The sequence below is a fragment of the Ctenopharyngodon idella genome, chromosome 10 (genome assembly GCF_019924925.1).
Source record: "Ctenopharyngodon idella isolate HZGC_01 chromosome 10, HZGC01, whole genome shotgun sequence".
In the NCBI taxonomy this organism is placed as follows: Eukaryota; Metazoa; Chordata; class Actinopteri; order Cypriniformes; family Xenocyprididae; genus Ctenopharyngodon; species Ctenopharyngodon idella.
This window is the reverse complement of record NC_067229.1, coordinates 24,692,215-24,716,908: the sequence shown is the minus strand read 5'-3', so window position 1 is coordinate 24,716,908 and position 24,694 is coordinate 24,692,215. Positions and strand designations below refer to the sequence as shown.

Here is a 24,694-nt window from a genome sequence, read left to right as displayed (position 1 = left end):
TATATTGTATTATTTGCGAGTGAGAAAAACAATGCAACACTGAGCTCATGAACATCTCAAAGCTTCTTACAGCATTACTGCTCCACACAGTCGATGAAGCAATACTTGGAATTGGAGGATTTCATCTTGCCAAATTCAAACAAAGGCAGCTCAATCGCAAAGCCAAAATACATATTCAGTTTTCTATCGCAAACATGCTGTTATGTTGCTGGTCTAATAACCGTTAACCCTATAAAGCCAACTGTATCTGTATATTTGATACGCAAATTTCTAAGGCATCTAAATAATCAACATGATCAAAAATTTGCAGAAAAACTTGTACACAATCTACTACATACCTTCTATTGTCTGATTGATATTTTATACTTTTTTAACAAGTAAAAGGGCTTTTAATATAATTTTTAAAAAAAGTCCCTCTTCAGGTCATGGTACATGTCTTTTTGCTGTGAAATCTTTACTGATTTTTATAAACTAAACATAAAAATAACTTTTATATTTTTAATAATATTTCAAGATGGACTGAAGTAACTTTAAGTAACTTTTTGTTTACTTTATTGTCTATATGTATTTTTTTTTTAGAAAAATCAAATGTGAGCATCAAAGACATTATTGGTAGATATAAAGTGACACCTGATATTTAAATGCAATTTGTGTAAGTATCTATACTATAACAAAGATCTCATTGACTTACTACAGCAACTGCACCAAATTGCATATTTGTGTTCAGTTTGGGGCTCTGAATAAAATTACATTTTGTTTTCCTCCCTGAGTATGAGCTCCATATTGTCCTATACCATACTATATGAGCCATAAAAGCCTAATGTATCAAATATTATACTCAAAAAAAAAAAAAAATTTTTATTATTATTATTATTATTATTATTTATTTTGTTTTATTTTGTAAGGTTTCAATAAACTGCCATTAAATTTTTTACTATTATTTCATATGTCAAGCTTTACAGGGTTAATAACCCAAACAAACTGGTTCACTTTGATTGATGTGTAGTGCCAGAACTTCAAGGCTGTTGGTGCACATAACAAAGAGTGAAAGAATAAATGTGTATGGAACATACAAAGGTATTACAACTTCTGTAGCCCATGCTAAAATTGAACTATACTTGGACCTTTTGTTTAAGCACCAAGCAAAATCAACAAGCCATGCTAGCAGACATAAATCAGAATGTTAGACAATGCACAAGCCTAAACCATAGCAGGCAAATGATAAGTAGAAGAATTATATTTAACTTTAGATGGCGTTCATTGTTCATCAAATTCTAAAACCTCATCTAACCTTTCAACCTCACGTTCTGTAACACAGAGGTTCTACAAACATTGCGTGATGTAACATGATTCAGAGCTAATCAGAATGAACCCTGGCAGCTTTCTGCAGGAGTCCACCATCAAGCCGAAAGCTTCCTGTAATGTCTCCTAGCTCAAATCATTAGGGTTAGCTTTAATGCAGAGGCTACAAGGTTGAGAAGGAATTTGTGTAATCCTTCAGAATCTGGTGATGACATTAGTGGCAATAATCTCTGCAGAAATCCTGCCAAAAACACAGATTTAAGGCAATGACAGTCCAGCTTTTGAATAATTATTTTGCATGACGTGAGCTTGAGTGCCAAAAATGAAAAGAAAAAAAAAAGAAAAAAAAAAATCGCATGCATCCATCCATTGCATCCATCCATCATGTCAAGCTGTTCAAACAAGTTTAAATACAATAGTGTGTCTAACACACAGGACCTTCTGACAGCAGCTTGTCTAACGTAGAGATCTTCAGAGGATGTAGGCTATGCTATATTCTGTTAAATGAACATCAGATAGCAAAATATTTTGGTCAAACACTGCAACAAATGTCCACCACTAGGTACAAAGGACAATACCACAGTATTCTTTGAAGAATCTTGGAGTGTCCTGTAAATACTATGTCTCATTCAGCAGTACCATGATATTACCATCTAAAAGCATCAAATGTACTTGTCCCTGAGCTCCACATCAGCACCAAGATCAACAGTCAGGAGACAAAACAAAATACAAAAAAGTTCCACTTTAGTTTTGCTGTTGTGTGTCACTGGACCAAACTCACGAGCATATGAACATATGAATGTCCAAAAGGCAGTTGTAAGGGTCTTACCGCAGTCCTGACAGAGCACTTGACTCACATCCTTCCTCACGGTGCGCTTGGTCTCCACCGGCGGGAAAACTGCCGTGAACACAGACGTGTCATTAGTGGCTTCCATGAAGAACATGTACCGGATCCCGGTGTTGAGCTGGAAACATCTGCCACCTTCAAACCAGATGAGAGACACCACAGAGTCCTTGAGCAGCCCTCCTGCCTTCAGCTGCCACACCTGCTGCACTCGTACTCGCACCTGACGCGACGCGTTCACCGGCGACTCACCCTGCGCTTCAGTCCAGTTCTGCTCTGCTCGCTTTTCCTCCTGAAGCTTCCCTTCAAACACGACCCCCGAGCGGCGCGCGAGCTCCTGCACTGACGCCGCAGGCGGCGAACAAGCGAAGCTCCCACACCGGACCACACGCGTCCACAGGGACAAACATACAGCCACTCCACAGAGAGCGGAGACCGCGAAAGAACTGCGACCTGACTGAATCCACCACATCCCCGCACGCGCGTTCCTTGTGTTCAAATGGATGAATTAAGTGAAGCAGAAGAAGTGAATGAAGAGACGCGTGGTTTCTGTTGGCTCTTCGGCTGATCGTATTACAGGAGGCGGGGTGAGGATTTCCCCACCGCGAGCGACGCGACAAAGGACAGCGCGATTTGTCGCGTCGTGTGTGGAATTACGGACATAATTTCCTAAATAAATAGTGGCAAGGGATTTGAAAATATATTAAATATGAAATTCTGTGAAAAATAAATAAAAAGTAATCTTCCACAACATATCTGTATTTAAAAGTTTTATTAAAATTAAAATAGGCTATTTAAAGTTGTTTATTTTATTTAAAGGCAAAATAGAAACCGCTTTAAAATGAATGAAACAAGCCAAAAAAAAACAAAAAAAATTTAGCAAACTGAAACTTTAATGAATTTATATGAAATGTATAACATAGGCCTATGGGTAAACGTGATCTGATATTTATGAAAAATTCTCGAGCTGAGAAAACAGTTCAAATGTTAATATGTGGTAGTGCCTTTAGTTAAAAATCTCCATTATAATAGACTCTTGTCTTAATGTTGTCAGTGTGTTTTACTGTGTTTAGCCACTTGTTAACAGACGTTTAAATTTTAGCTTTGGGGGACAAACTGATCTTAATGTAAAAGAGAAAACAAGCATTTGTGTAATTGGACTTTAGACTCAAAACTTGTCTTATATAGGCCTACTTTGAAACAACTTTCCGATTTAACAACTTACCCCAATCTCCTCTATGTTGAGATGGAAAAACCCACTGGAAAATGTATTTGGATTTGTCCAGCTTGTCTGATCCTAGATTATCTTGTAAACTCCAGCTGGCCCTGCCTGGTGAGCTTCCAAACTCCAAAGAGAAAATTCTGAATTACACAAACTTGATGTCAAAACTTTAAAAGCTGTTTAGAATGGCCTTTCTCAGTCGTGCCCACAGCCGTACAAAATGCTCTTAATTGGTGCCCTCTTTTTGTATTTTACATGACAAATTAATACAATCACACAGACAAATATACACAGAACAAAAAATACCTGTAAAGGTACACCGCAATTCATGGTATGACACTTAATGATCTAAAAGTCATTGCTTGGCCATGTGATGTCAAGTAAGATTGAGTTTGGTCAATGTAACACTGACCTTAGCAGGAATAGCCTTGCCTCAATTAAAAGGAACTATTTCAAAAGGCTTTTCAAAAGAAAAACAAAACAAAAAAGAACAAGCACAACAGAGGAGAAAACCAGCCCAGTGGAGCCAATTAATAATCTAAAATAACCCCCCAAAAAATAAATAAATAAAATTGCTTCCAAAATGTTACTTCCATTGGTGGAGTCAACTTAGACTGTAGGTTATTTAAAGCAAAGACATGAAGCACAGTCATATATATATAATAGTTGCTAACAGAGGACAGAGTGAGGAATTATTGGGACACAAATATTGCTATGTCATATGAAACATGGTCTCTGTTTCTGAAGCATAACAGGTATTCTTGCATTAATGGAGTAAATCATGTATAAAACCTTGCATTGGATTTATCCATAAACTATGCCTATGTACAAACATAAGATTCTGCACTAAGATTCGGCCACCACAGTAAAATTTAAAATAGATAAAAGGGGCTGATGTAAACATTTCAGCACACTTATCCCAATAAAGTACTAGAGCCAGCTAAACAGTCACACTGAACATTCTTGATACTAGGTCAGATTCAGACTATTGGTAGTGTTCAAGCATTGGTCTTACCCATTCTCAAAGTGCTCAGGAAAGAACCTAGTGAGGAAAGCTGAGCTGATGGTGTCCAAGCACCATCAATTAAAAAAAGTTTGTGAATCCATTCCGTTTCAATTAGGTTTTGTTTGATCCAGTACAAACCCTCTGTCTCCATTCATTAAATTGTTTTGCTTCCCTCTAGTCCCGGAGAGTTCAAACTCATGGTGTGTCTCAAACAACTCACTATAGCTTATTAGAAGGTGAACCAGTATAACACAAATTCAGGCACTGACACTGATGAATATTTCCGGTGATGTGACAACATCCTCATTGTACATCATTACTGGTATTTATGAACAACAGCAGAACTGATATCTTTATTATATTCATTTTTAATGTTATTTAAGGTTATAAATACATTGCTTGTTACATAAACGTGCAACATTGTGGCCGTAAATAAATTATAAATGTTTGCTAGATTATGTTTATTACCTGTCTAGCAATGTATGTTTATGCTGACATAATTAAATAATGGTGTGTATTTTAAAAAAACATCTATCGTGTGTCATTATGTGTGGTGAGTTGGCTCACATGATTTATGTTTTGCACTTCAGAACTTCCATTAAGGGAACATAGCGAGCATCGATGCTCCCTGGTTTTCATGGTGCATCATGGGAATTGTCAGGGAGCGAAAGTTTCAGTGCACTGGAAGAAATTGAGACAGCCCTTAAAATGATCGATTCCCTGATCAGTGTCCTTGACTAGGGAGCTGATTTAGACGCACACTCAGTTTACTGTCCTGCAAAGTTTATATCCAATCCTAATTAAACACACCTGAACCAGCCAATCAAAGTCTTCAGGATTACTGGAAACTTCCAGGCAGGTGTTTTGGAGCTGGTTGGAGCCACACTCTGCGGGACAGTGGCCCTCAATGAACAGAGTTTAACACCTGTGCTCTAGTCATTGGTGGACTCCAGTAGGGGCTCCATAATGGCCTGGAGTTGCACTGCTCTCTGTAAAAGCGTGCACTCTAAAAATTATGGTTCTTTAAAGGTTCTTTACATGTAGTAACATTTTTATTTAGAGAAATGTTTTTCTATATCGTCCGGAAGAACCCATTATGTGCTGAAATGGTTCTTTGTTGTTAAGAGTTTAGGGTTCTTTATTCCCGCCTTTTTGTTTTTCAAATGTGTAACTGTCACACCTCATTACTGATTTCCTGGAGCTCAGCCATTCAGTTACAAAGACTGCCTACACATTTCTTAAAATGTCTACAAATTTTAACTTTCAATTTGTAACTAGTTTCCTACTCTTTTTCTCTTTGTAGTTTAACAGAACATGTACAGTGCATCTGGAAAGTATTCACAGTGCTTTACTTTTTCCACATTTTGTTATGCTACAGCCTTATTCCAAAATGGATTAAATTCATTATTTTTCTCAAAATTCTACAAACAATACCCCATAATGACAACGTGAAAGAAGTTTGTTTGAAATCTTTGCAAATTAAAAAAAAAAAAAAAAAAAATCACATGTACATAAGTATTAACAGCCTTTGCTCAATACTTTGTTGAAGCACCTTTGGCACCAATTACAGCCTCAAGTCTTTTTGAGTATGATGCTACAAGCTTGCCACCTATTTTTGGGCAGTTTCTCCCATTCTTCTTTGCTGGACCTCTCAAGCTCCATCAGGATGGATTGGGAGCATCGGTGCACAGCCATTTTCAGATCTCCAAATAGCACCAAATGGGTTCTGCTATTGTTACAAGCCAAAGAACCCTAATTTGATACTGTTTAGATTTTTCTTAAGAGTGTGAGTTTCCCTCCGTCACCCGCTCCAGTGGTATGAATGCAACCAAACCAAGGCAATGCATGACATCAGATTGCTGCCGCCAATCTGCTGCAGAAAAATGGTTTACTTAGCTGTACAATTTTTACCTTGCCCAAAGTTAGCTTTTGTAAATCATCATCAATGTGGTAATGTTCATCAGCGACAACATCAGTGTCATGAAAGGCAGGCATAATTCTGTGGCCAGTTGCATCAAAGAGATTCAGCTATGTAAAACTGACAACGGATGCACCGTATTTGCAACTACAAAGAGTTTTGTGGATTTCACAGAGAGCTTTAGGCAGTTCCTGAGATACTGTTCACCAATGTGGCTCAGCCTGTTGACCTGCACAAATATTTTCAGTGCCATGAACATGGCACGTGGACAAGTTTGGGAAGGTGAAGGTCCCGGCGGGCTATTTCTTCAGTAAGGTGATGAGGGGCCAGATGAAAACCATCTTAAGAAAAATAAATGATAAGAGTTAAGAATGTTCCTAAGAGCAATTCTTTAAAAATTCTTAAGTCATCAAAAATCATCATTTATTTTCTTAAAGTTGTGATGAAATGGAAGTAGTGATAGACCTTTTCTTCCATTTTCAGCATTAAACAAATCACCAAAAAAGAAAAAAATTAGGACGGGAACTTGGTTCTATTCATCGGCTGTTGATTTGTTAGAGGCAGATCCGAATGCGAGCTTGCAGTAGATTGTTAAAATGTGTATTTATATATTGTACAGTGCTCAGCGTAAATGAGTACACCCCATTTGAAAAGTAACATTTTAAACAATATCTCAATGAACACAAAAACAATTTCCAAAATGTTAACAAGACTAAGTTTAATATAACATGAAAGTAAGGTTAATAATATAATTTAGATTACACATTTTTCAGTTTTACTCAAATTAGGGTGATGCAAAAATGAGTACACCCCACAACAAACACTATTACATCTAGTACTTTGTATGGCCTCCATGATTTTTAATGACAGCACCAAGTCTTCTAGGCATGGAATGAACAAGTTAGCGACATTTTGCAACATCTATCTTTCCATTCTTCAAGAATGACTTTTTTTAGAGACTGGATGCTGGATGGAGAGTGATGCTCAACTTCAGAATTTCCCATAGGTGTTCAATTGGGTTCAGATCAGGAGACATACTTGGCCACTGCATCACTTTCACCCTGTTCTTCTTCAGAAATCCAACAGTGGCCTTAGATGTGTGTTTAGGATCATTGTCATGTTAGAAAAGTGCACGACGACCAAGGGCACGGAGTGATGGTAGCATCTTCTCTTTCAGTATAGAGCAGTACATCTGTGAATTCATGATGCCATCAATGAAATGCAGCTCCCTGACACCAGCAGCACTCATGCAGCCCCACATAAGGACACTGCCACCACCATGTTTCACTGTAGGCACCATGCATTTTTCTTTGTATTCCTCACCTTTGCCACACCATACAGTTTTGAAGTCATCAGTTCCAAAAACATTTATTTTGGTCTCATCACTCCAGAGTATAGAGTCCCTGTAGTCTTCATCTTTGTCAGCATGGGCCCTGGCAAACTCTAGGCGGGCTTTTTTGTGCCTGGGCTTTAGGAAAGGCTTCTTTTGTGGACGGCACCCATGCATGCCATTCCTCTGCAGTGTACGCCGTATTGTGTCACGGGAAATAGTCACCCCAGTTTGGCTTTCTACGTCTTTAGATAACTGCAGTGAACTTGCATGCCGATTTTCTTCAACCCTTCTCATCAGAAGATGCTCCTGTCGAGGTGTTCACTTCCGTGGACAACCTGGACGTCTCTGTGAGATGGTTGCAGTTCCATCTTTTTTATATTTTTGTACCACTTTTGCTACAGTATTCTGACTGATAAGTAAAGCTTTGCTGATCTTCTTGTAGCTGTCACCTTTCTGGTGTAAAGAAATTATTTTCTTTCTCAGGTCTTGTGACATTTCTCTTTTTTAATGTGGTGCCATTGCTGACAGCATGAAATGGGAAGGGGTTTTAACAGCCTTTTATAGTCAAATTAGACATTTGTAGCCTAAAATTTGCTCCAGAGACTTTCAGTGGGTGTACTCATTTTTGCATCACCCTAATTTGAGTAAAACTGAAAAGTTTGTTCTCTAAATGATATTATTAACCTTACTTTCATGTTATAAGTTAAACAGATGTTATATAAAACTTAGTCTTGTCAACATTTTGGAAATTGTTTTTGTGTCCATTGAGATATTGTTTAAAATGTTACTTTTCAAAGGGGGTGTACTCATTTACGCTGAGCACTGTATATCTGGTTTATGATTTAATACACTAGCACTGCTGTAAATTGCATAATACTCTTCAACAGCAGAATGCTACTTTTTTATAGACAAGAAAATTAATTCCTAGTCAAATTAGAACATCTTAGTTTCAATATTATGTGATCACATTTCCTAAAGATAGGTTCAGACGTGCAGTTTACCAGTAACATGCTTGGTTGCTTTTAGCATTGCAAAATGTAACCATATTATCAGCCAGCTCTTTATATAAAGTTGGATATACAAGTATGTCCAGCTTTATTCACATACATACAGTATACTCACATACAGGGTGATAAATTTACTATATAGCAAATCTCAACTGCTTGATTGTTTGTATCATCGCAAAATGTAAACTACAATATTGCCCAGCTCTAATCTGTTAAATATGACTATAATGCATGTAGATTACATCATTAACATCATGATTTTCTGTGAAGCTGCTTTGAAAGAATGCGTATTGAAAAGCGCTATACAAATTTGAATTGACTTTAATGCGACAGCAATAGGAATGCCCAGAAGTGACTTCACAGTATAGAGACTAGCGACATACAGCGGCAACGTCTCTGGTGGTGTGAATGTCACTTAAGCTTTGTTCTTTTATCTATAATGAACTTCTGTCCCATATGTATGAAATGTTAATGTGTACATTCATGCCATCTTATGTCCATTTAGGGCAGTGAAAGAATTTTTTGCAGCTGAAACCTCAAAGGTGCTCACAGCATTTCAGATCTGACTGTGTTGGATCCTGGCTCATGGCACTCAGTTTCCCCCCAGATACAGGTACAGTTACATCTCTTTAATTATTTGATTGTTTTTGTTACATTTTTATACAAAACAATGATTTACACTGGTTAAGGGCACAAAATCATTTACTGTTGTGCTAAACCTGTTCCAAATGTTAGACATAGACAGACTTAGAGAAGTGCTCAGGAGCATCAGTTGAATGTCCTACCAGAGCAAAACTGACAGGTTTTGGGGATGATGATGATGATGGGGAAAGTTTGGAAAGGTTTTGGAAAGCAACTTGTGAATGGAAGTATTTAATATGGTGGGGAAAATTGTGGCAGAAGACAGACACAGAACGGACAATAAAAGCCTGCACTTTACTCCTGTTTAGTAAACTGAATTTTACAGGGCTGACACACACATGCTGCTCTGTGAATGTGCTGCATCAATAACAGGAAGCATAAGTCAAATGCAAAATCACTGCTTCACAGGGAGCAGTGAAACATTTAACTGAAATTGCATCAGTAGTGTATTAACTACAGGTGTTTTTTTTGTTTTTTTTATCTGTACATTTTTGTTTGTTTTAACAAACCAATTTACTCCTTGACAATAAACAACTGGCAATAACTTGGCAATCTCAACTTTCAAAAATCGTATAATTTCTGGTCAGTTCTTTAATTATTTACTTAATATTTATGCCCAGGAATGAACAAATTAATGAAATAAAGTCCCGACAACAGTTGGTAAAACTCCCTGTTTTTTGAGGTCTGGGAGTTGGCGGGAATTCTGGGAGGAGTGTTTCCACAACGACAGGTGGAAGCCAGTAGCGTTCAGCTCTAGGCCACTCATGGAATCAGAAACATGATATGCACAAATCAAGAAAGAGTCCCTGACTATTGTGTGGACCTGTGAGAATTCTGAAAAACACCTAGAGGAGTTCAAGCTGTTGATCCCCTTCACTAACAACAGTAGCCTTGACAACAAATGCAGACAAATAATGAGAAAACACTCTCGTAGAACTAGATTATATCAGTATTCAGAGGCATTTATAAAAAAAAAAAAAAAAAAAAAATCTTGTACAAAATATCAAAATGTACATTAAACAGCTTAGTAAGACCCAAGAGTGTCAACCAAAAAGTCCTTTCTTCTTTTTGGTTTTCTTCTCAGTAGCAGCAGTTACTGTGGCGTTTGGTCGTTCAGCCCAATCCGGTAGTTTTCTCTTCGTAGGCTGACTCGCAGTCTGTGGAAACAAAGATAACCATCAGCTAATTGTTAATTTTGCTCAAAAGACAATTACGCCTTTAGCATCAGTTGTATGTGCGCCTCTTGAGGGCAGTTCATAAGACGTGAGATTTAAATAAACATGTACGTTCATAAGACATAAAATGCACGTAACCATACGCATCTCTGATTTTTTTGGGTTTACACCACCCCTTTGGGTTCAATCAAAATTTCATTTGGATCGATTGAGGTTAAGCGTATTATTTAGGTGCATGTAAACGTTGGTAGTGTAACTGGTCCTACTCTCAGGCGAGGGGGGTTAAAGAGTTTTATCTGCACAGCTCTTAGCAGCTGGCCTCTGTTTCATATATTTTTTTATAAGTTTCAACTTTTAAAACCACATAATTACAAAGATTTGAAGAAGAAGCTTGCTCCAACAGCTTGCTCACATCAATTCTCTATATGGTGATTTTGAAAGGACAAGATCATTACACCAAAAAGCATCACTGTTAAGACTGAATCTGACACTATTACAATGGCCCAAGTTTAATCTTATATTGTATGCGTAAGAAACAGGATTAGTCAACATCAATGGCTTGTGCATATATATGAATAAAAGAAATCGTAATGGCAGCTACAGGGACAGACATCCCGCCTCAACATTCATAGTCTGTTTACTTGCTCTTGTTTGAGCTTAAGAGGCAAAATTTATAACACTGTTGGCAAATTCTATGATTTGAAAAGTGTTTTTGAACACACAAACTGAATCAGTGTTTGGCTTGCACTGTCACTTTTTTGTTGTTCAAAATTAACAATATAGTCAACATCCTTCTTCCAAAACGTGTTCTTGTCTTACCCTGATTCACTATGGTAAGCCTATTATAAGTGTTTATTTTTTAGACCTGTCAAGGTTTTTGCGGGAAATTGCATACATGCATCTCTCTCCAATGTGTCTCTCGTCATATCTGTAAATAGAGAAAAGTTGCTCAGGCTACTTTGATGCGTATCTGGTGTGGGAGTGGCATAGGTTAGTTGTCAAAATGAGCAAGAAAAGTTGACATGGAGCAGCTAAATCTCCAAACTCCAAGGAATTACCTGTTTTAAACAAACGCCGAACAAAGGAGAGTCAGCTGGCAAAAAGAGAACGAGACAGAGCTCGTAATAAAACCAGAATAAACATTGGCTTGGCTTTTCGGAGATGCTGAGAACTGAGGGATTTGAAATGTTGTAAAAGGAGATGGCACATTTATTACTCAACAGGTGAGTAAGGTATTTTATTGAACTGATGAATTGCCATATGAAGCTCTCTAACAGAGTTCATTGTAAAGCATTATCTATTGTGAAGGCTCATATTCATCTGCACAGTCATGCAGAGCTGAAGCACAACCAAAACAATGTTCTTCTGCAAAATGCATGCAGTTTTGTTTTTTAGAGGGTGTACCTTTAAGTTACAGCCACAGCAATGAGAAGATACTGGGTAAGAAGGCTTACATGACGCAGACAGCTGCATCAACAGAGGAAAACCCCACGCTGCCCACCATCGGATTAACATCCATCACAATTCCTCATAAGCCATTTATGGGTCTCTCCAAACTTCATTTCCTTCCAGCCAGCTCTTCTTATCTCCCTGTCTTGCAATCTGTTCAGTCTTCATGTTAAATCATTTGTGTCACTCCAGAGTGGGCGAGGGGACATCAGGGAGGGTGTGTTTTGAGACGCCCTAATGATCTCATATCGAACTACAGGCTCGTGTCACTGCAGGACAAAAGAGCAATGATGGACGTGCTCTTTAAACAAGCTTCTATCACCATTAAGGTCCATGTTAACAGGTTAGAGAGATGCACACTAGACAGTAATGGCTGGAATTTACTGGAAAAGACCTGAACCATGCACACAAAAATTAACATTAATATATTAGTCTTAATAAGTAGTGGTAACACTTAAGTATAGGGAACACATATTCACTATTAACTATGACTTTTCCCTCAATAAAATCCTAATTTACTGTTTATTAATAGTTAGTAAGTTAGTTGTTAAGTTTAGGTATTGGGTAGGATTAAGAATGTAGAATAAGTTCATGGAGAATAAGGCATTAATATGTGCTTAATAAGTACTAATAAACAGCCAATATTCTAATAATATGCATGCTAATAATCAACTAGTTAAAAGACCCTAAAATAAAGTGTTACCGAAGTAGCATTATTACATTGTCTTATTAATAATTAAAACTTCATTTTGCCTTTTTCCTTTGTTGTTTTAAGAAACATTGTTTTTAGAAACATGGGCCAAAAGTATAAAATCTTCTTCATCCTGTCACACCTCCCGCACTCCTGAAGATCAGACGTGAAGCGCAGTGACACAGGTCACAACCTTATGACCTTAATGGCTTTGAGCTTACAAGGGGAGGTTTCGGGTAATGGTGCGTGTCAAAGGTCAAGCAGAGGTTAAAGACAGTTGGCTCACGCTAAAGCAGCGCACAGCGCTCATCACTTCAGGGGAGGGTGTCTGATGTTCAATGATTCTAGCAGACAGGATTACACCTAAACCAAGGGTTAGGATTCAGATTACAGCCTAAAAAACGTCTGTGTTAACATCATGTGATGAGTTGTTTTAAGTCTGAAGGTGCCGCATTCATCAAAAACAGCATCCATGTTACAATCATAGTCACACAGTGTTCAGAAATTACTGAACATTACTAAAGTTCAAGTGTTTTATACAGTCTATACATATTTCAGATAATTCTACTTGTCACTTTTTTCCAAGAACCTTTTCACAAGGATTTTCAATTCCTTTTGCGTGTATCCGTAGTTTTATAATAATAAATAAATAAATAAATAAATAAGCAAACAATGCTGTACCCAATATGGTTTTGTACAAAATATAAATTTCACTCAGTAGCAATGTAGGGAATTCAGAGGTTTTATTTTAAATGTTTACATTCAATAATGATGTCAATTAGGGCTGGGCGATATGGCTGAAAACTGTATCACGATATCAGTGTTTCATATCGGTCGATATCGATAATTATTGATAATTTTTTCTGACCCATTTAAAATAAGGACCAGGAGAAAAATATATTACATTTAAACATTTTTATTTTAAACTTAACCTTCCTCTGATCATAATCCCCTCAGTTATTAAGACAGAAATGTCAACAACCATAGAAAACTCAAATAATTAAAATGTTGTGCGGTGTTGCAGCTACAGATGTTGTTGGTTGAATACGGCTGTGCTCCAAAGGGTGAGCACGGCTAAGGTGGTACATCAAGTTCGTGGTATTACCAGTCTTGCATAATTTGCAGACGACATTGGTCTGACTACGGTCAGACTTATAATATCCAAAAAACTGCCATACTGGCGAGCTGACATTTCCTCTTTTATTTACAATTTCCTCGCTTGCTGCGGCACTCATTTTCTGCTTATCAGTTGCCGGTTACTGAAGAGGAATCCAGCAGACCAGCACGAGACAACGATATGGCGCAACCAAACTTGATACTGTTACATGATTGGCTGTTAGCGTGTCACTCCCTACGTTGCTAGGTTACCAGAGAGCGAGTGCCTTTGTTAATGCAACCAAACTTGCTTCGCAACCTCTGTTTTCTTCCGACGAAGAATAAAAAAAATATCGAACGTTTTATCGAACACATTTTTTATTGATATCGATCACGTGTCTATCGCGATACATATCGTTATCGTTTTATCGCCCAGCCCTAATGTCAATAAAAACAAAAAAATGTTTTTATAATAATTTTCATGACCGGTCCCTTGTCTAGGTTATTTTGTAATGACTGACTGACTGTACATTGTCCCTACTTCATAGTATCCTAGACTCGTTTCACGTTTTTTCATGTGAACTACATGATAAAACATTTTACTTTTTTATTTTAATACAGACCAAATAGAAATTTATCTTTGTACATTTTCTATTACATTGCTCAGCGTAAATGAGTACACCCCCTTTGAAAAGTAACATTTTAAACAATATCTCAATGAACAAAAAAACAATTTCCATAATGTTGACAAGACTAAGTTTTATATTAATTCTGTTTAACTTATAACATGAAAGCAAGGTTAATAATATAACTTAGAGAACAAAATTTTCAGTTTTACTCAAAAAATGAGTACACCCACTGAAAGTCTCTGGTGCAAAGCTAAATTTTAGACTACAAATGTTTAATTTAACAAGAATTCAACCACAGATGAGTCTAATTATTCATTACACTGGTGTCCAGCAGACAGTTGACTATAAAAGGGTGTTAAAACCCCTTCCCATTTCATGCTGTCAGCAATGGCACCACATGGAAGAGAAATGTCACAAGACCTGAGAAAGAAAATAATTTCTTTACACCAGAAAGGTGAAGGCTACAAGAAGATCAGCAAAGCTTTACTTATCAGTCAGAATACTGTAGCAAAAGTGGTACAAAAATTTAAAAAAAGATGGAACTGCAACCATCTCACAGAGATGTCCAGGTCGTCCATGAAAGTGGACGTGACAACAGGAGTGTCTTCTGATGAGAAGGGTTGAAGAAACTGCAGTGAATTTGCATGCTGATTTATCTTAAGAAGTAGAAAGCCAAACTGGGGTGACTATTTCCCGTGACACAATATGGCGTACACTGCAGAGGAATGGCATGCATGGGTGCCGTCCACAAAAGAAGCCTCTCCTAAAGCCCAGGCACAAAAAAGCCCGCCTAGAGTTTGCCAGGGCCCATGCTGACAAAGATGAAGATTACAGGGACTCTATACTCTGGAGTGATGAGACCAAGATAAATGTTTTTGGAACTGATGGATTCAAAACTGTATGGCGTCGCAAAGGTGAGGAATACAAAGAAAAATGCATGGTGCCTACAGTGAAACATGGTGGTGGCAGTGTCCTTATGTGGGGCTGCATGAGTGCTGCTGGTGTCAGGGAGCTGCATTTCATTGATGGCATCATGAATTCACAGATGTACTGCTCTATACTGAAAGAGAAGATGCTACCATCACTCCGTGCCCTTGGTCGTCGTGCACTTTTCCAACATGACAATGATCCTAAACACACATCTAAGGCCACTGTTGGATTTCTGAAGAAGAACAGGGTGAAAGTGATTCAGTGGCCAAGTATGTCTCCTGATCTGAACCCAATCAAACACCTATGGGAAATTCTGAAGAGACAAGTTGAGCATCACTCTCCATCCAGCATCCAGTCTCTAAAAGAAGTCATTCTTGAAGAATGGAAAGATAGATGTTGCAAAATGTCGCTAACTTGTTCATTCCATGCCTAGAAGACTTGGTGCTGTCATTAAAATCATGGAGGCCATACAAAGTACTAGATGTAGTAGTTTTTGTTGTGGGGTGTACTCATTTTTGCATCACCCTAATTTGAGTAAAACTGAAAAATGTGTAATCTAAGTTATATTATTAACCTTACTTTCATGTTATAAGTTAAACAGATGTTATATTAAACTTAGTCTTGTCAACATTTTGGAAATTGTTTTTGTGTTCATTGAGATATTGTTTAAAATGTTACTTTTCAAAGGGGGTGTACTCATTTACACGGAGCACTGTATTAATACATGTAAAGTGAAAATTGCATTAATCTTTTTTTACCAAACATGAGGTCAAGATGGCGATGGATGTTAAGGGTATTTTGAGATTCTATAGTGTTTGTAATGTACATGTATTCATTCGTCTCTCTGGTGTCTGTTTCATTTAGCGACCGTGCCTGCTAAGTTAATGCACTGCCGATCAAAAGTTTGGGATTGGTACGATTTTTAAATGTTTCTTTTTCACAGAAAAAAAATACAGCAAAAACAATAATGTGAACAACAACATGTGAAATATGATTACAATTTAAAATAACCATTTTGTAGTGAAATATTTCTAGTGAAATGTAATTTATTCCTGTAATCAAAGCTGAACTTTTCAGTCTTCAGTCTTCATGATTTGATGCTCAAGAAACATTTCTAATTATTATTATCAATGTTGAAAACAGTTGTGCTGCTTTTGTGGAAACTTTTTTTGACGAATAGAAAGTTCAAGCATTTATTTTAAACTTTTTTGTAACAAATGTCTTTACTGTGACTTGATTAATTTAATGTGCTCTTATTTGAAATATAATTAAAAAAAAAAAAAAAAATTATCTTTACTGACACTTTTCACCAATTTAAAGCATCCTTGATGAATAAAAGTACTTATTTTTAAAAAATTGTACTAATTTCAAACTTTTGAACACGAGTGTATCATTCTTTGAATCATGTGTTTATCAGAAAATTATTTATCAGATCTGAGCCTTAAAATATACCTTCACAGGTGAATCGCTGAAGAGATCTTGCGTGTCCTTATCCAGGTTGTCCTGGTTCCAGGAGGCCAGAACCATTCCACTGCTCTGAGGACCAGGGTCACATGACGTCAGACGGACATCTTTGCCCAAGCAGTGATCATCCTGTACACACCAACAGAGATTTACCTCAACTGCAATCAGAAACTAAACATTAATGTTTAATCCCATTTTGTTCAATCACTAAGTATGTTTACAAACGCAGTATTAATCATTTGAATCTAATATAATATTCCCTCTGACCTACATGCATGACCGCATTGATCCTGGGACAAACAGATATAAAAAAATATCTGTACAGAAGGTAGACTAGATATCAGAACTAATGAAAGATCAGCTTTTCAAATGACGTCTATCAGCATATGCACTGATTTCAGAGATCATGTGCGCACATAAGCAGAAAAACTGAGATGTCTGTCACCTGCGGCATGGGAATACTGATGAAGAGCTCATCTTCACTCGTGTCCATGACATCTGAATCGAGCTGTGACTTTTCAAACACATGTTTAACACCAGGTCTGTCTGCAGTCGCTGATTTATCCTATAAACAATGAAACACATCTGTTGGCATTTGATCCCTGCACACTGGCATCTCAGGAACTCATACACCTGCTAACGTGACCATCAAAGAACATAACCTACACAAGCATGGAAGCAAGCAAGTAATTGCATAAAACATCTACAAAACCTTTACTATAAGACATCAGTGGTAAAACAATATTATCATCAAATCTAGCAGAGGCTTCTGTGAAACATGTATATACTACAGCTGCAGAAGCCAATGACGCTACATCTGGAGATGAGGCATGCTGGGATGATGGCTAAGAAAAATAAAGTAGGTCTGCCGTAATCAGTCTGAGAGACACAGCAGATGCTGTGTCTTTATGTCAGAGCTCAACACAGCTGAGAATACGCCACAGTAACTGTCATCAGACATGGCTATAAATTATCAATTCTGACAAACAGCATGGGTGTGAATGTTACTAATATGGTTTTAGGATAAAACATGTAAGGAAAAGTGCTTTCTATGCACACAAATAATTAAGTAAAATACAAATATTCAATTTAGTTTCTATCAATATGAGCTGCACATCTAATTTTATAAAGTAGTTTTAGACAGATTATGTTATGCCACACTGCAGAATTCTCTGAATACAGTGTGTTTCCTGAATCAGCACACAGATGGCAGGTATTGACTTATGGTACGTTCAAGTCATGTCAGAAAGATCGTATTTACGAACTGAACACACATGAACGGCACCACAATGTCGTAAATATGAGTGAGAAGCTCAGGAGTTTCTTTAAGCCACGATCTGTACGAGTTGGGGGTGTGTCAGTGAGAAGCATGGAGGAATACCATAATACTAATAGGTATTTAGCAGTGACATTGTCAGACTTTTCTATTTACAATAATGTAAGCTAATTGCCTGCACAAAATATGACAGCATTATAATATAACAATATAATATGTAAAGATGAAGTTTACACTGGCTTCATAAATTATTAAAAAAAAACAAAAACAAAACAAAAAAAAACACGAAAACCACCTTCTGTACCTTCTTTATGTTTCATTTTCTAAAAGTAGAATTTTTGTGTAATTAATTAAAAGAAGTTACACTGCCATCTTACTCCGACAAAAGTGACTTGAACGCACCTGCCGTCATAAACATGACTTCCCACCTCGTAAATACGAACTTCCCAGGAGGACTTGAATGCACCAACATATATTATTTATCATTTAAGACCTTGAATTTTTCTGGTACATGATTTTTGAGATAATAAAACTAAGAGGTAAAAGGTCATAGTAAACTTCAGCATTTGCACATATCAGACACCATGAATAATCCTCAGCACAGATGAAGTGGAAAGAGTTGACAAACCATCAGCAGTGATCAGTATATCAGTTGCTCTGATAAAAACAAACAAATCCAAAAGTGACAGCACTGTGCTGCCCTCTGCTGGTGCACTAACACCACCATTTCAGCCAAATATACAGGTGCTGGTCATATAATTAGAATATCATCAAAAAGTTGATTTATTTCACTAATTCCATTCAAAAAGTGAAACTTGTATATTATATTCATTCATTACACACAGACTGATATATTTCAAATGTTTATTTCTTTTAATTTTGATGATTATAACTGACAACTAATGAAAATCCCAAATTCAGTATCTCAGAAAATTAGAATATTACTTAAGACCAATACAAAGAAAAGATTTTTAGAAATCTTGGCCAACTGAAAAGTATGAACATGAAAAGTATGAGCATGTACAGCACTCAATACTTAGTTGGGGCTCCTTTTGCTTGAATTACTGCAGCAATGCGGCGTGGCATGGAGTCGATCAGTCTGTGGCACTGCTCAGGTGTTATAAGAGCCCAGGTTGCTCTGATAGTGGCCTTCAGCTCTTCTGCATTGTTGGGTCTGGCATATTGCATCTTCCTCTTCACAATACCCCATAGATTTTCTATGGGGTTAAGGTCAGACGAGTTTGCTGGCCAATTAAGAACAGGGATACCATGGTCCTTAAACCAGGTACTGGTAGCTTTGCCACTGTGTGCAGGTGCCAGGTCCTGTTGGAAAATGAAATCTGCATCTCCATAAAGTTGGTCAGCAGCAGGAAGCATGAAGTGCTCTAAAACTTCCTGGTATACGGCTGCGTTGACCTTGGACCTCAGAAAACACAGTGGACCAACACCAGCAGATGACATGGCACCCCAAACCATCACTGACTGTGGAAACTTTACACTGGACCTCAAGCAACGTGGATTGTGTGCCTCTCCTCTCTTCCTCCAGACTCTGGGACCCTGATTTCCAAAGGAAATGCAAAATTTACTTTCATCAGAGAACATAACTTTGGACCACTCAGCAGCAGTCCAGTCCTTTTTGTCTTTAGCCCAGGCGAGACGCTTCTGACGCTGTCTGTTGTTCAAGAGTGGCTTGACACAAGGAATGCGACAGCTGAAACCCATGTCTTGCATACGTCTGTGCGTAGTGGTTCTTGAAGCACTGACTCCAGCTGCAGTCCACTCTTTGTGAATCTCCCCCACATTTTTGAATGGGTTTTGTTTCACAATCCTCTCCAGGGTGTGGTTATCCCTATTGCTTGTACACTTTTTTCTACCACATCTTTTCCTTCCCTTCACCTCTCTATTAATGTGCTTGGACACAGAGCTCTGTGAACAGCCAGCCTCTTTTGCAATGACCTTTTGTGTCTTGCCCTCCTTGTGCAAGGTGTCAATGGTCGTCTTTTGGACAACTGTCAAGTCAGCAGTCTTCCCCATGATTGTGTAGCCTACAGAACTAGACTGAGAGACCATTTAAAGGCCTTTGCAGGTGTTTTGAGTTAATTAGCTGATTAGAGTGGGGCACCAGGTGTCTTCAATATTGAACCTTTTCACAATATTCAAATTTTTTGAGATACTGAATTTGGGATTTTCCTTAGTTGTCAGTTATAATCATCAAAATTAAAAGAAATAAACATTTGAAATATATCAGTCTGTGTGTAATGAATAAATATAATATACAAGTTTCACTTTTTGAATGGAATTAGTGAAATAAATCAACTTTTTGATGACATTCTAATTATATGACCAGCACCTGTACACATGATTACGAAAAAAAAATTTCAACTAATACAAAATGATTTCAATCCAATGCATCTCTCCTGGAGTTAAGAGTGACAGGAGTGAAACACACCAGCGGCTCTATCCAGCTGATGTCATGATGTGCTTCTCTTTGGAGTTCATAAACCGCCAGCCTGAGCAGGAAGTTACTGATATCTTCAGGAACACGAGAGCGGATTGCTTTAAAATCACTCAGATCTGTTCAGGAATAAAAGATTCATTATTTATTAATATAATTCAGCAGCATCATGTGATTTTTGAACAAATTCAAAAATAGAGGCCCAAAAATAGCTTCTTTAAAAACAACAAACAAACAAAAAAACCAACAACAACACTTTTAGATAGTGGGTTGTTTTGGGGTGAGATGTGTTTAACCTGAGCTGGCTGGAGGAGAGGCGATGTTTTTTCTGATGATGTTATAGACAGATGCTGAGAGTCCAGCTCTGTCCGTGTCCACAGCACAGCCCATCTTCTGCGCCTGCAGCAGATGAGACTCCACCACTGCCATGGGCAGAGACCGAGCGTCTGCTACTTGCCTCTACACAAGACAAACACAAACACGTCAAACAACTGCTGCTTCACCAGAAAAACATACCGGCTCAATGACATGGCGCTCAGTTTATTCTTCCAAAACTGATTTAAAAACGTGGTAATGCAATTAATTTAACAGACAGTGACTTAAATACATCTTTTCTAAAACCATTCATGATGATGTGTGAGTTAATGAATGTTTATATGTGAATAAAAGCCTAAATTAAATCTGTTCATCATATAATGCTATTGTGTCTCTTCAGAAAATTTGGACTAAACCGCTCGATTCATATGGATTAGTTTTACGATCTCTTTATGAACTTTTTGAAGCATCAAAGTTTCAGTTCCATAAGCTGTCTATGGAGGGACAGAAAGCTCTCAAATTTCATCAAAAAGATCTCCGAAGATGAACGAAAGTCTTACAGGTTTGGAACAACATGAGGGTGAGAATTTTCATTTTTGGGTGAACTAACCCTTTTATGTTTTCCCAGTGGCCAGACACCTATTGTCCTGGATGCATATTTAGCAACTGCTGCTGCTTCACACTCAAGCTGCTTATCTTCTGTTTTGCATCTTTGTACATTATTTTCTGTCTCTCACACATCCAAACAATTTTCCTTTTTTTAACCCCAACTAATTTTTGTGCATTGTTGGACGTAATTTTATTTAATTGTTGCTTTTCATCTTCTCTGACATCCTTATTTGTCATTGACCCAGGTATACTGCTATGTTTTTCACTTGATGGACATTGGGCATAATAATAATAATAATAATAATAATAATAATAAAATGTCAGAAAAAAAAAAACCATGCACTAGAGGTGAGTAATAGGAAGTGAATGTCATACCATGCTCTTGTACTCCATCTGGAACAGTCTATAAGTGACAGAGACACTATCCGGCAGAGACTGACACACAGAACCTACGCCGGCTGTTTGGACAGGTGGAGCAGCGCTGGAGGAAACATCCACCTGATTCACAGAACAACTCATCATACACTATAACGCTTCATCCTGAAAATAATAAATCAACCCACAAGCCCTGAGAGAAGCAATTGGAGCCAGTAAGATCCACTATAAAATGGATGGACGTGGTCCTGGATGCTGACTGGCCAATCCAATGTTCCAGTGGTGAACTGTGACAGCTGTGACGTGAAACAGCTGTTTAGCAGCTACTGTGTCTCACTGAAACCAACTATTAACCTTAGTTAACACTAGATCTACTAGTGAAGGCAGACACCATTCAATTTGATTAATTTTTTTTTTTTTAAATGTTATGTAGAAATGTTATGTCCTTTCAATTTGTTATAGTAATTTTTCAAAGAGAAATGAGGCACTCAAGACTGTGCTGTACTGAAAATATACACATTATATCAACACTCTTTAGCTGTGAATATTTTCATAATACACCACAACCGTAAGTGCATAAAGATGAAGCGTATAATTTTCTGAATGTTAAAATACTTTCATATGCCAGTTGAATTTGCAGTGACAACTTTAAGTCATTGGTAGGTTGAAGACTGCCACTCTGTGAACATCTGTTTGAGGTGAGATTTAGGAAACCTGTTTGAGAACAGTAATTTTTTTTGCAATATACAGTCAGGTCACACTTAATTTTAGGTGGCCTTATCAACTATGTACTAACAATAAATACCCAAAGACTATGCACTCCCACATTTATTTGGTAACAATAGGGGAAGACGAAGCAGAGTTTACCCTAACACATTGTAATCTATCAGTCAGAAAAGACTCAACCCATCTAATGCGCCTACTATTCACACCCAGCTTAAACAATTTTTTTTAGAATATGTGGTCGTATGGTGTTAAATGCACATGAGAAATCTATGAACATAACACGGGCATATCGCTTTGGTTGATCAAGATGACAATAGAGTCTATGCAGCATATACAAAAGGGCATCTTCTGTACTCCTCCGCCTCCTATATGCAAATTGTAAAGGATCAAGTTTGTTTTGCACCTCACAAAGAACACAATCTAACACTATTTTTTCAAAACTCTTCATAACAGTAGATGTCAGAGCTACTTGATGATAATCATTTAAAACTGCTGGTTTTGATATTTTTGGCACAGGCACTATAAATGAGACTTTCCAGGCACTAGGTACATAGCATGTATCCACAGACACTTGAAACAGATGACTGTAAATAATACTAAAGTTCCTCCCTACATTCCTTAAGGACCCTACCTGTTATTTTATCAGGACCCACTGCTTTCCTTGTATTAACCCTTTTTAAGGTCCTACAAACTTCTTCAGATGTTATGATTACCTCCTGCCCTACATTCAATTGAAGTCTAATCAAATTCCGCTCAGTTTTAAAATCTGATGTTTCAAATCTAACAAAAAAAAAAAAAAAAATTATATATATATATATATATATATATATATATATTATATATATTCAGCTCATTTGCAAAGGCCAAATCATCATCCCCATGATTACTCTGAAATGATTTCCTCTTCTCCTGTCCTATCATTGTATACACTCCCTGCCATGCCTGCCTTAAATTATTGTTTTTGGGGTAATAATAATAACTGGGTTACAGTTAGGGGTAACGTTAACAGTGTAACTACAACTATTAATTAAATGCAAGTATTGTAAATGTAACTAAAATGCACCGACATGTACATATAAGTAAGTATATTATATATAATAGTTAAGTACATAGTAGTTAAGGCCACCTAACATAAAGTTTGACCTACAGTCATTATTTTTGCACATCAAACAATTTTTGCACACCGTTCAAAAGTCTGGAATCACATTTTTAAAGAAATGAATACTTTTATTCAGCAAGGATGCATTAAATTGCATCAAAAAAAAAAAAAAAAAAGCATTGCAAAATGCAGCCTTGGTGAACACAAGAATCTTCTTTCAAAACAAAACTTACTGATCCCAAACTTTTGAAGAGTAGTGCACAATATACAATGTTTAGCAGTGTCCTAGTGTGCAGTACCTGTAAGCTGTGTGCCTGACAGAATCTGACGATGACATCAATCAGAGGTGTTAACATGGCTGCTTTGGCTTCTGAAACACCATCCACCTGTTTTAAGCTGGATGTTGTGCACGGCCTGCCAAAGAAGTCCACATGAAGCATCAAAATATGACATGACAGTCATGCCTGCCTAAGTTTAACATCACATCTTATAACACTGTGTCTGTGTGTGTGTGTGTGTGTGTGAGTGTGTGTGTGAGTGTGTGTTCTTGTATACATGGTTTATGAGGACACAAATGTGTATAATGACATGGGTATTACAACGTAAACATGGTTTATGAGGACACTTCCTGTGCCCTTGTAAACCAAATGGCTTAAAAAACACATACTAAACAGTGTTTTTTTTTTTTTAAATAAAAAAAAAGCAGACAGTTTTCTGTGATGGGTAGGTTTAGGGGTAGGGGTAGTGTAGGGGGATAAAATATACAGTTTGTAGAGTATAAAAACCATTACGTCTATGGAGAGTCCCCGTAAACCACATATACAAGTGTGTGTGTGTGTGTGTGTGTGTGTGTGTGTTTTCTTTAAATTGACAGTACAAATGCTTTTTAACAATTAAAGTACGATCACAAAAAACGGTCCATTGTTTATTGTCAACAGTATAGTGATGTACAAATCACAGCTCATACCAAAAGTCACTTTCAAACCAAGCAAGTGACAAAATGAGTGCTATCTGCATGGGGAACCTTTTCAATCTCATGCAAAACTCCCAATCACACAGATTCCTGTTAGAATGACTGGATTTTGTCAGTGAAATTTCACAGAGCAACAATAAATGTGACCGTAGTAAAAGG

At 37.3% G+C, this 24,694-nt stretch overlaps 2 protein-coding genes across 8 annotated transcripts in view; both read right to left on the bottom strand.

Annotated features, from left to right (window-relative positions):
* Positions 1-3,316, bottom strand: part of nrg1 (neuregulin 1) — an 84,048-nt gene extending 80,732 nt beyond the window's left edge. For 4 of the 7 annotated variants that reach the window (XM_051909681.1, XM_051909677.1, XM_051909679.1 and 1 more), the window contains exon 1: positions 2,132-3,307. In XM_051909681.1, coding sequence (XP_051765641.1) covers positions 2,132-2,618 — 487 coding nt within the window. In that variant the 5' untranslated portion in view covers positions 2,619-3,307. Of the gene's footprint in view, positions 1-2,131 lie in introns of all 7 variants that reach the window. The other 3 variants (XM_051909678.1, XM_051909682.1, XM_051909680.1) reach the window with 3 other exon arrangements.
* A 5,930-nt stretch (positions 3,317-9,246) lies between these two features.
* The window catches only part of wrn (WRN RecQ like helicase), a 39,936-nt gene continuing 24,488 nt past the window's right edge, over positions 9,247-24,694 (bottom strand). The window contains exons 30-36 of the mRNA XM_051910513.1: positions 23,862-23,976; positions 21,738-21,860; positions 20,735-20,897; positions 20,433-20,557; positions 17,153-17,272; positions 16,696-16,836; positions 9,247-10,431 (exon numbers count right to left, since the gene is read on the bottom strand). Of these exons, the coding sequence (XP_051766473.1) occupies positions 10,318-10,431; positions 16,696-16,836; positions 17,153-17,272; positions 20,433-20,557; positions 20,735-20,897; positions 21,738-21,860; positions 23,862-23,976 (901 nt within the window). The 3' untranslated portion in view covers positions 9,247-10,317. The remainder of the gene's footprint in view (positions 10,432-16,695; positions 16,837-17,152; positions 17,273-20,432; positions 20,558-20,734; positions 20,898-21,737; positions 21,861-23,861; positions 23,977-24,694) is intronic.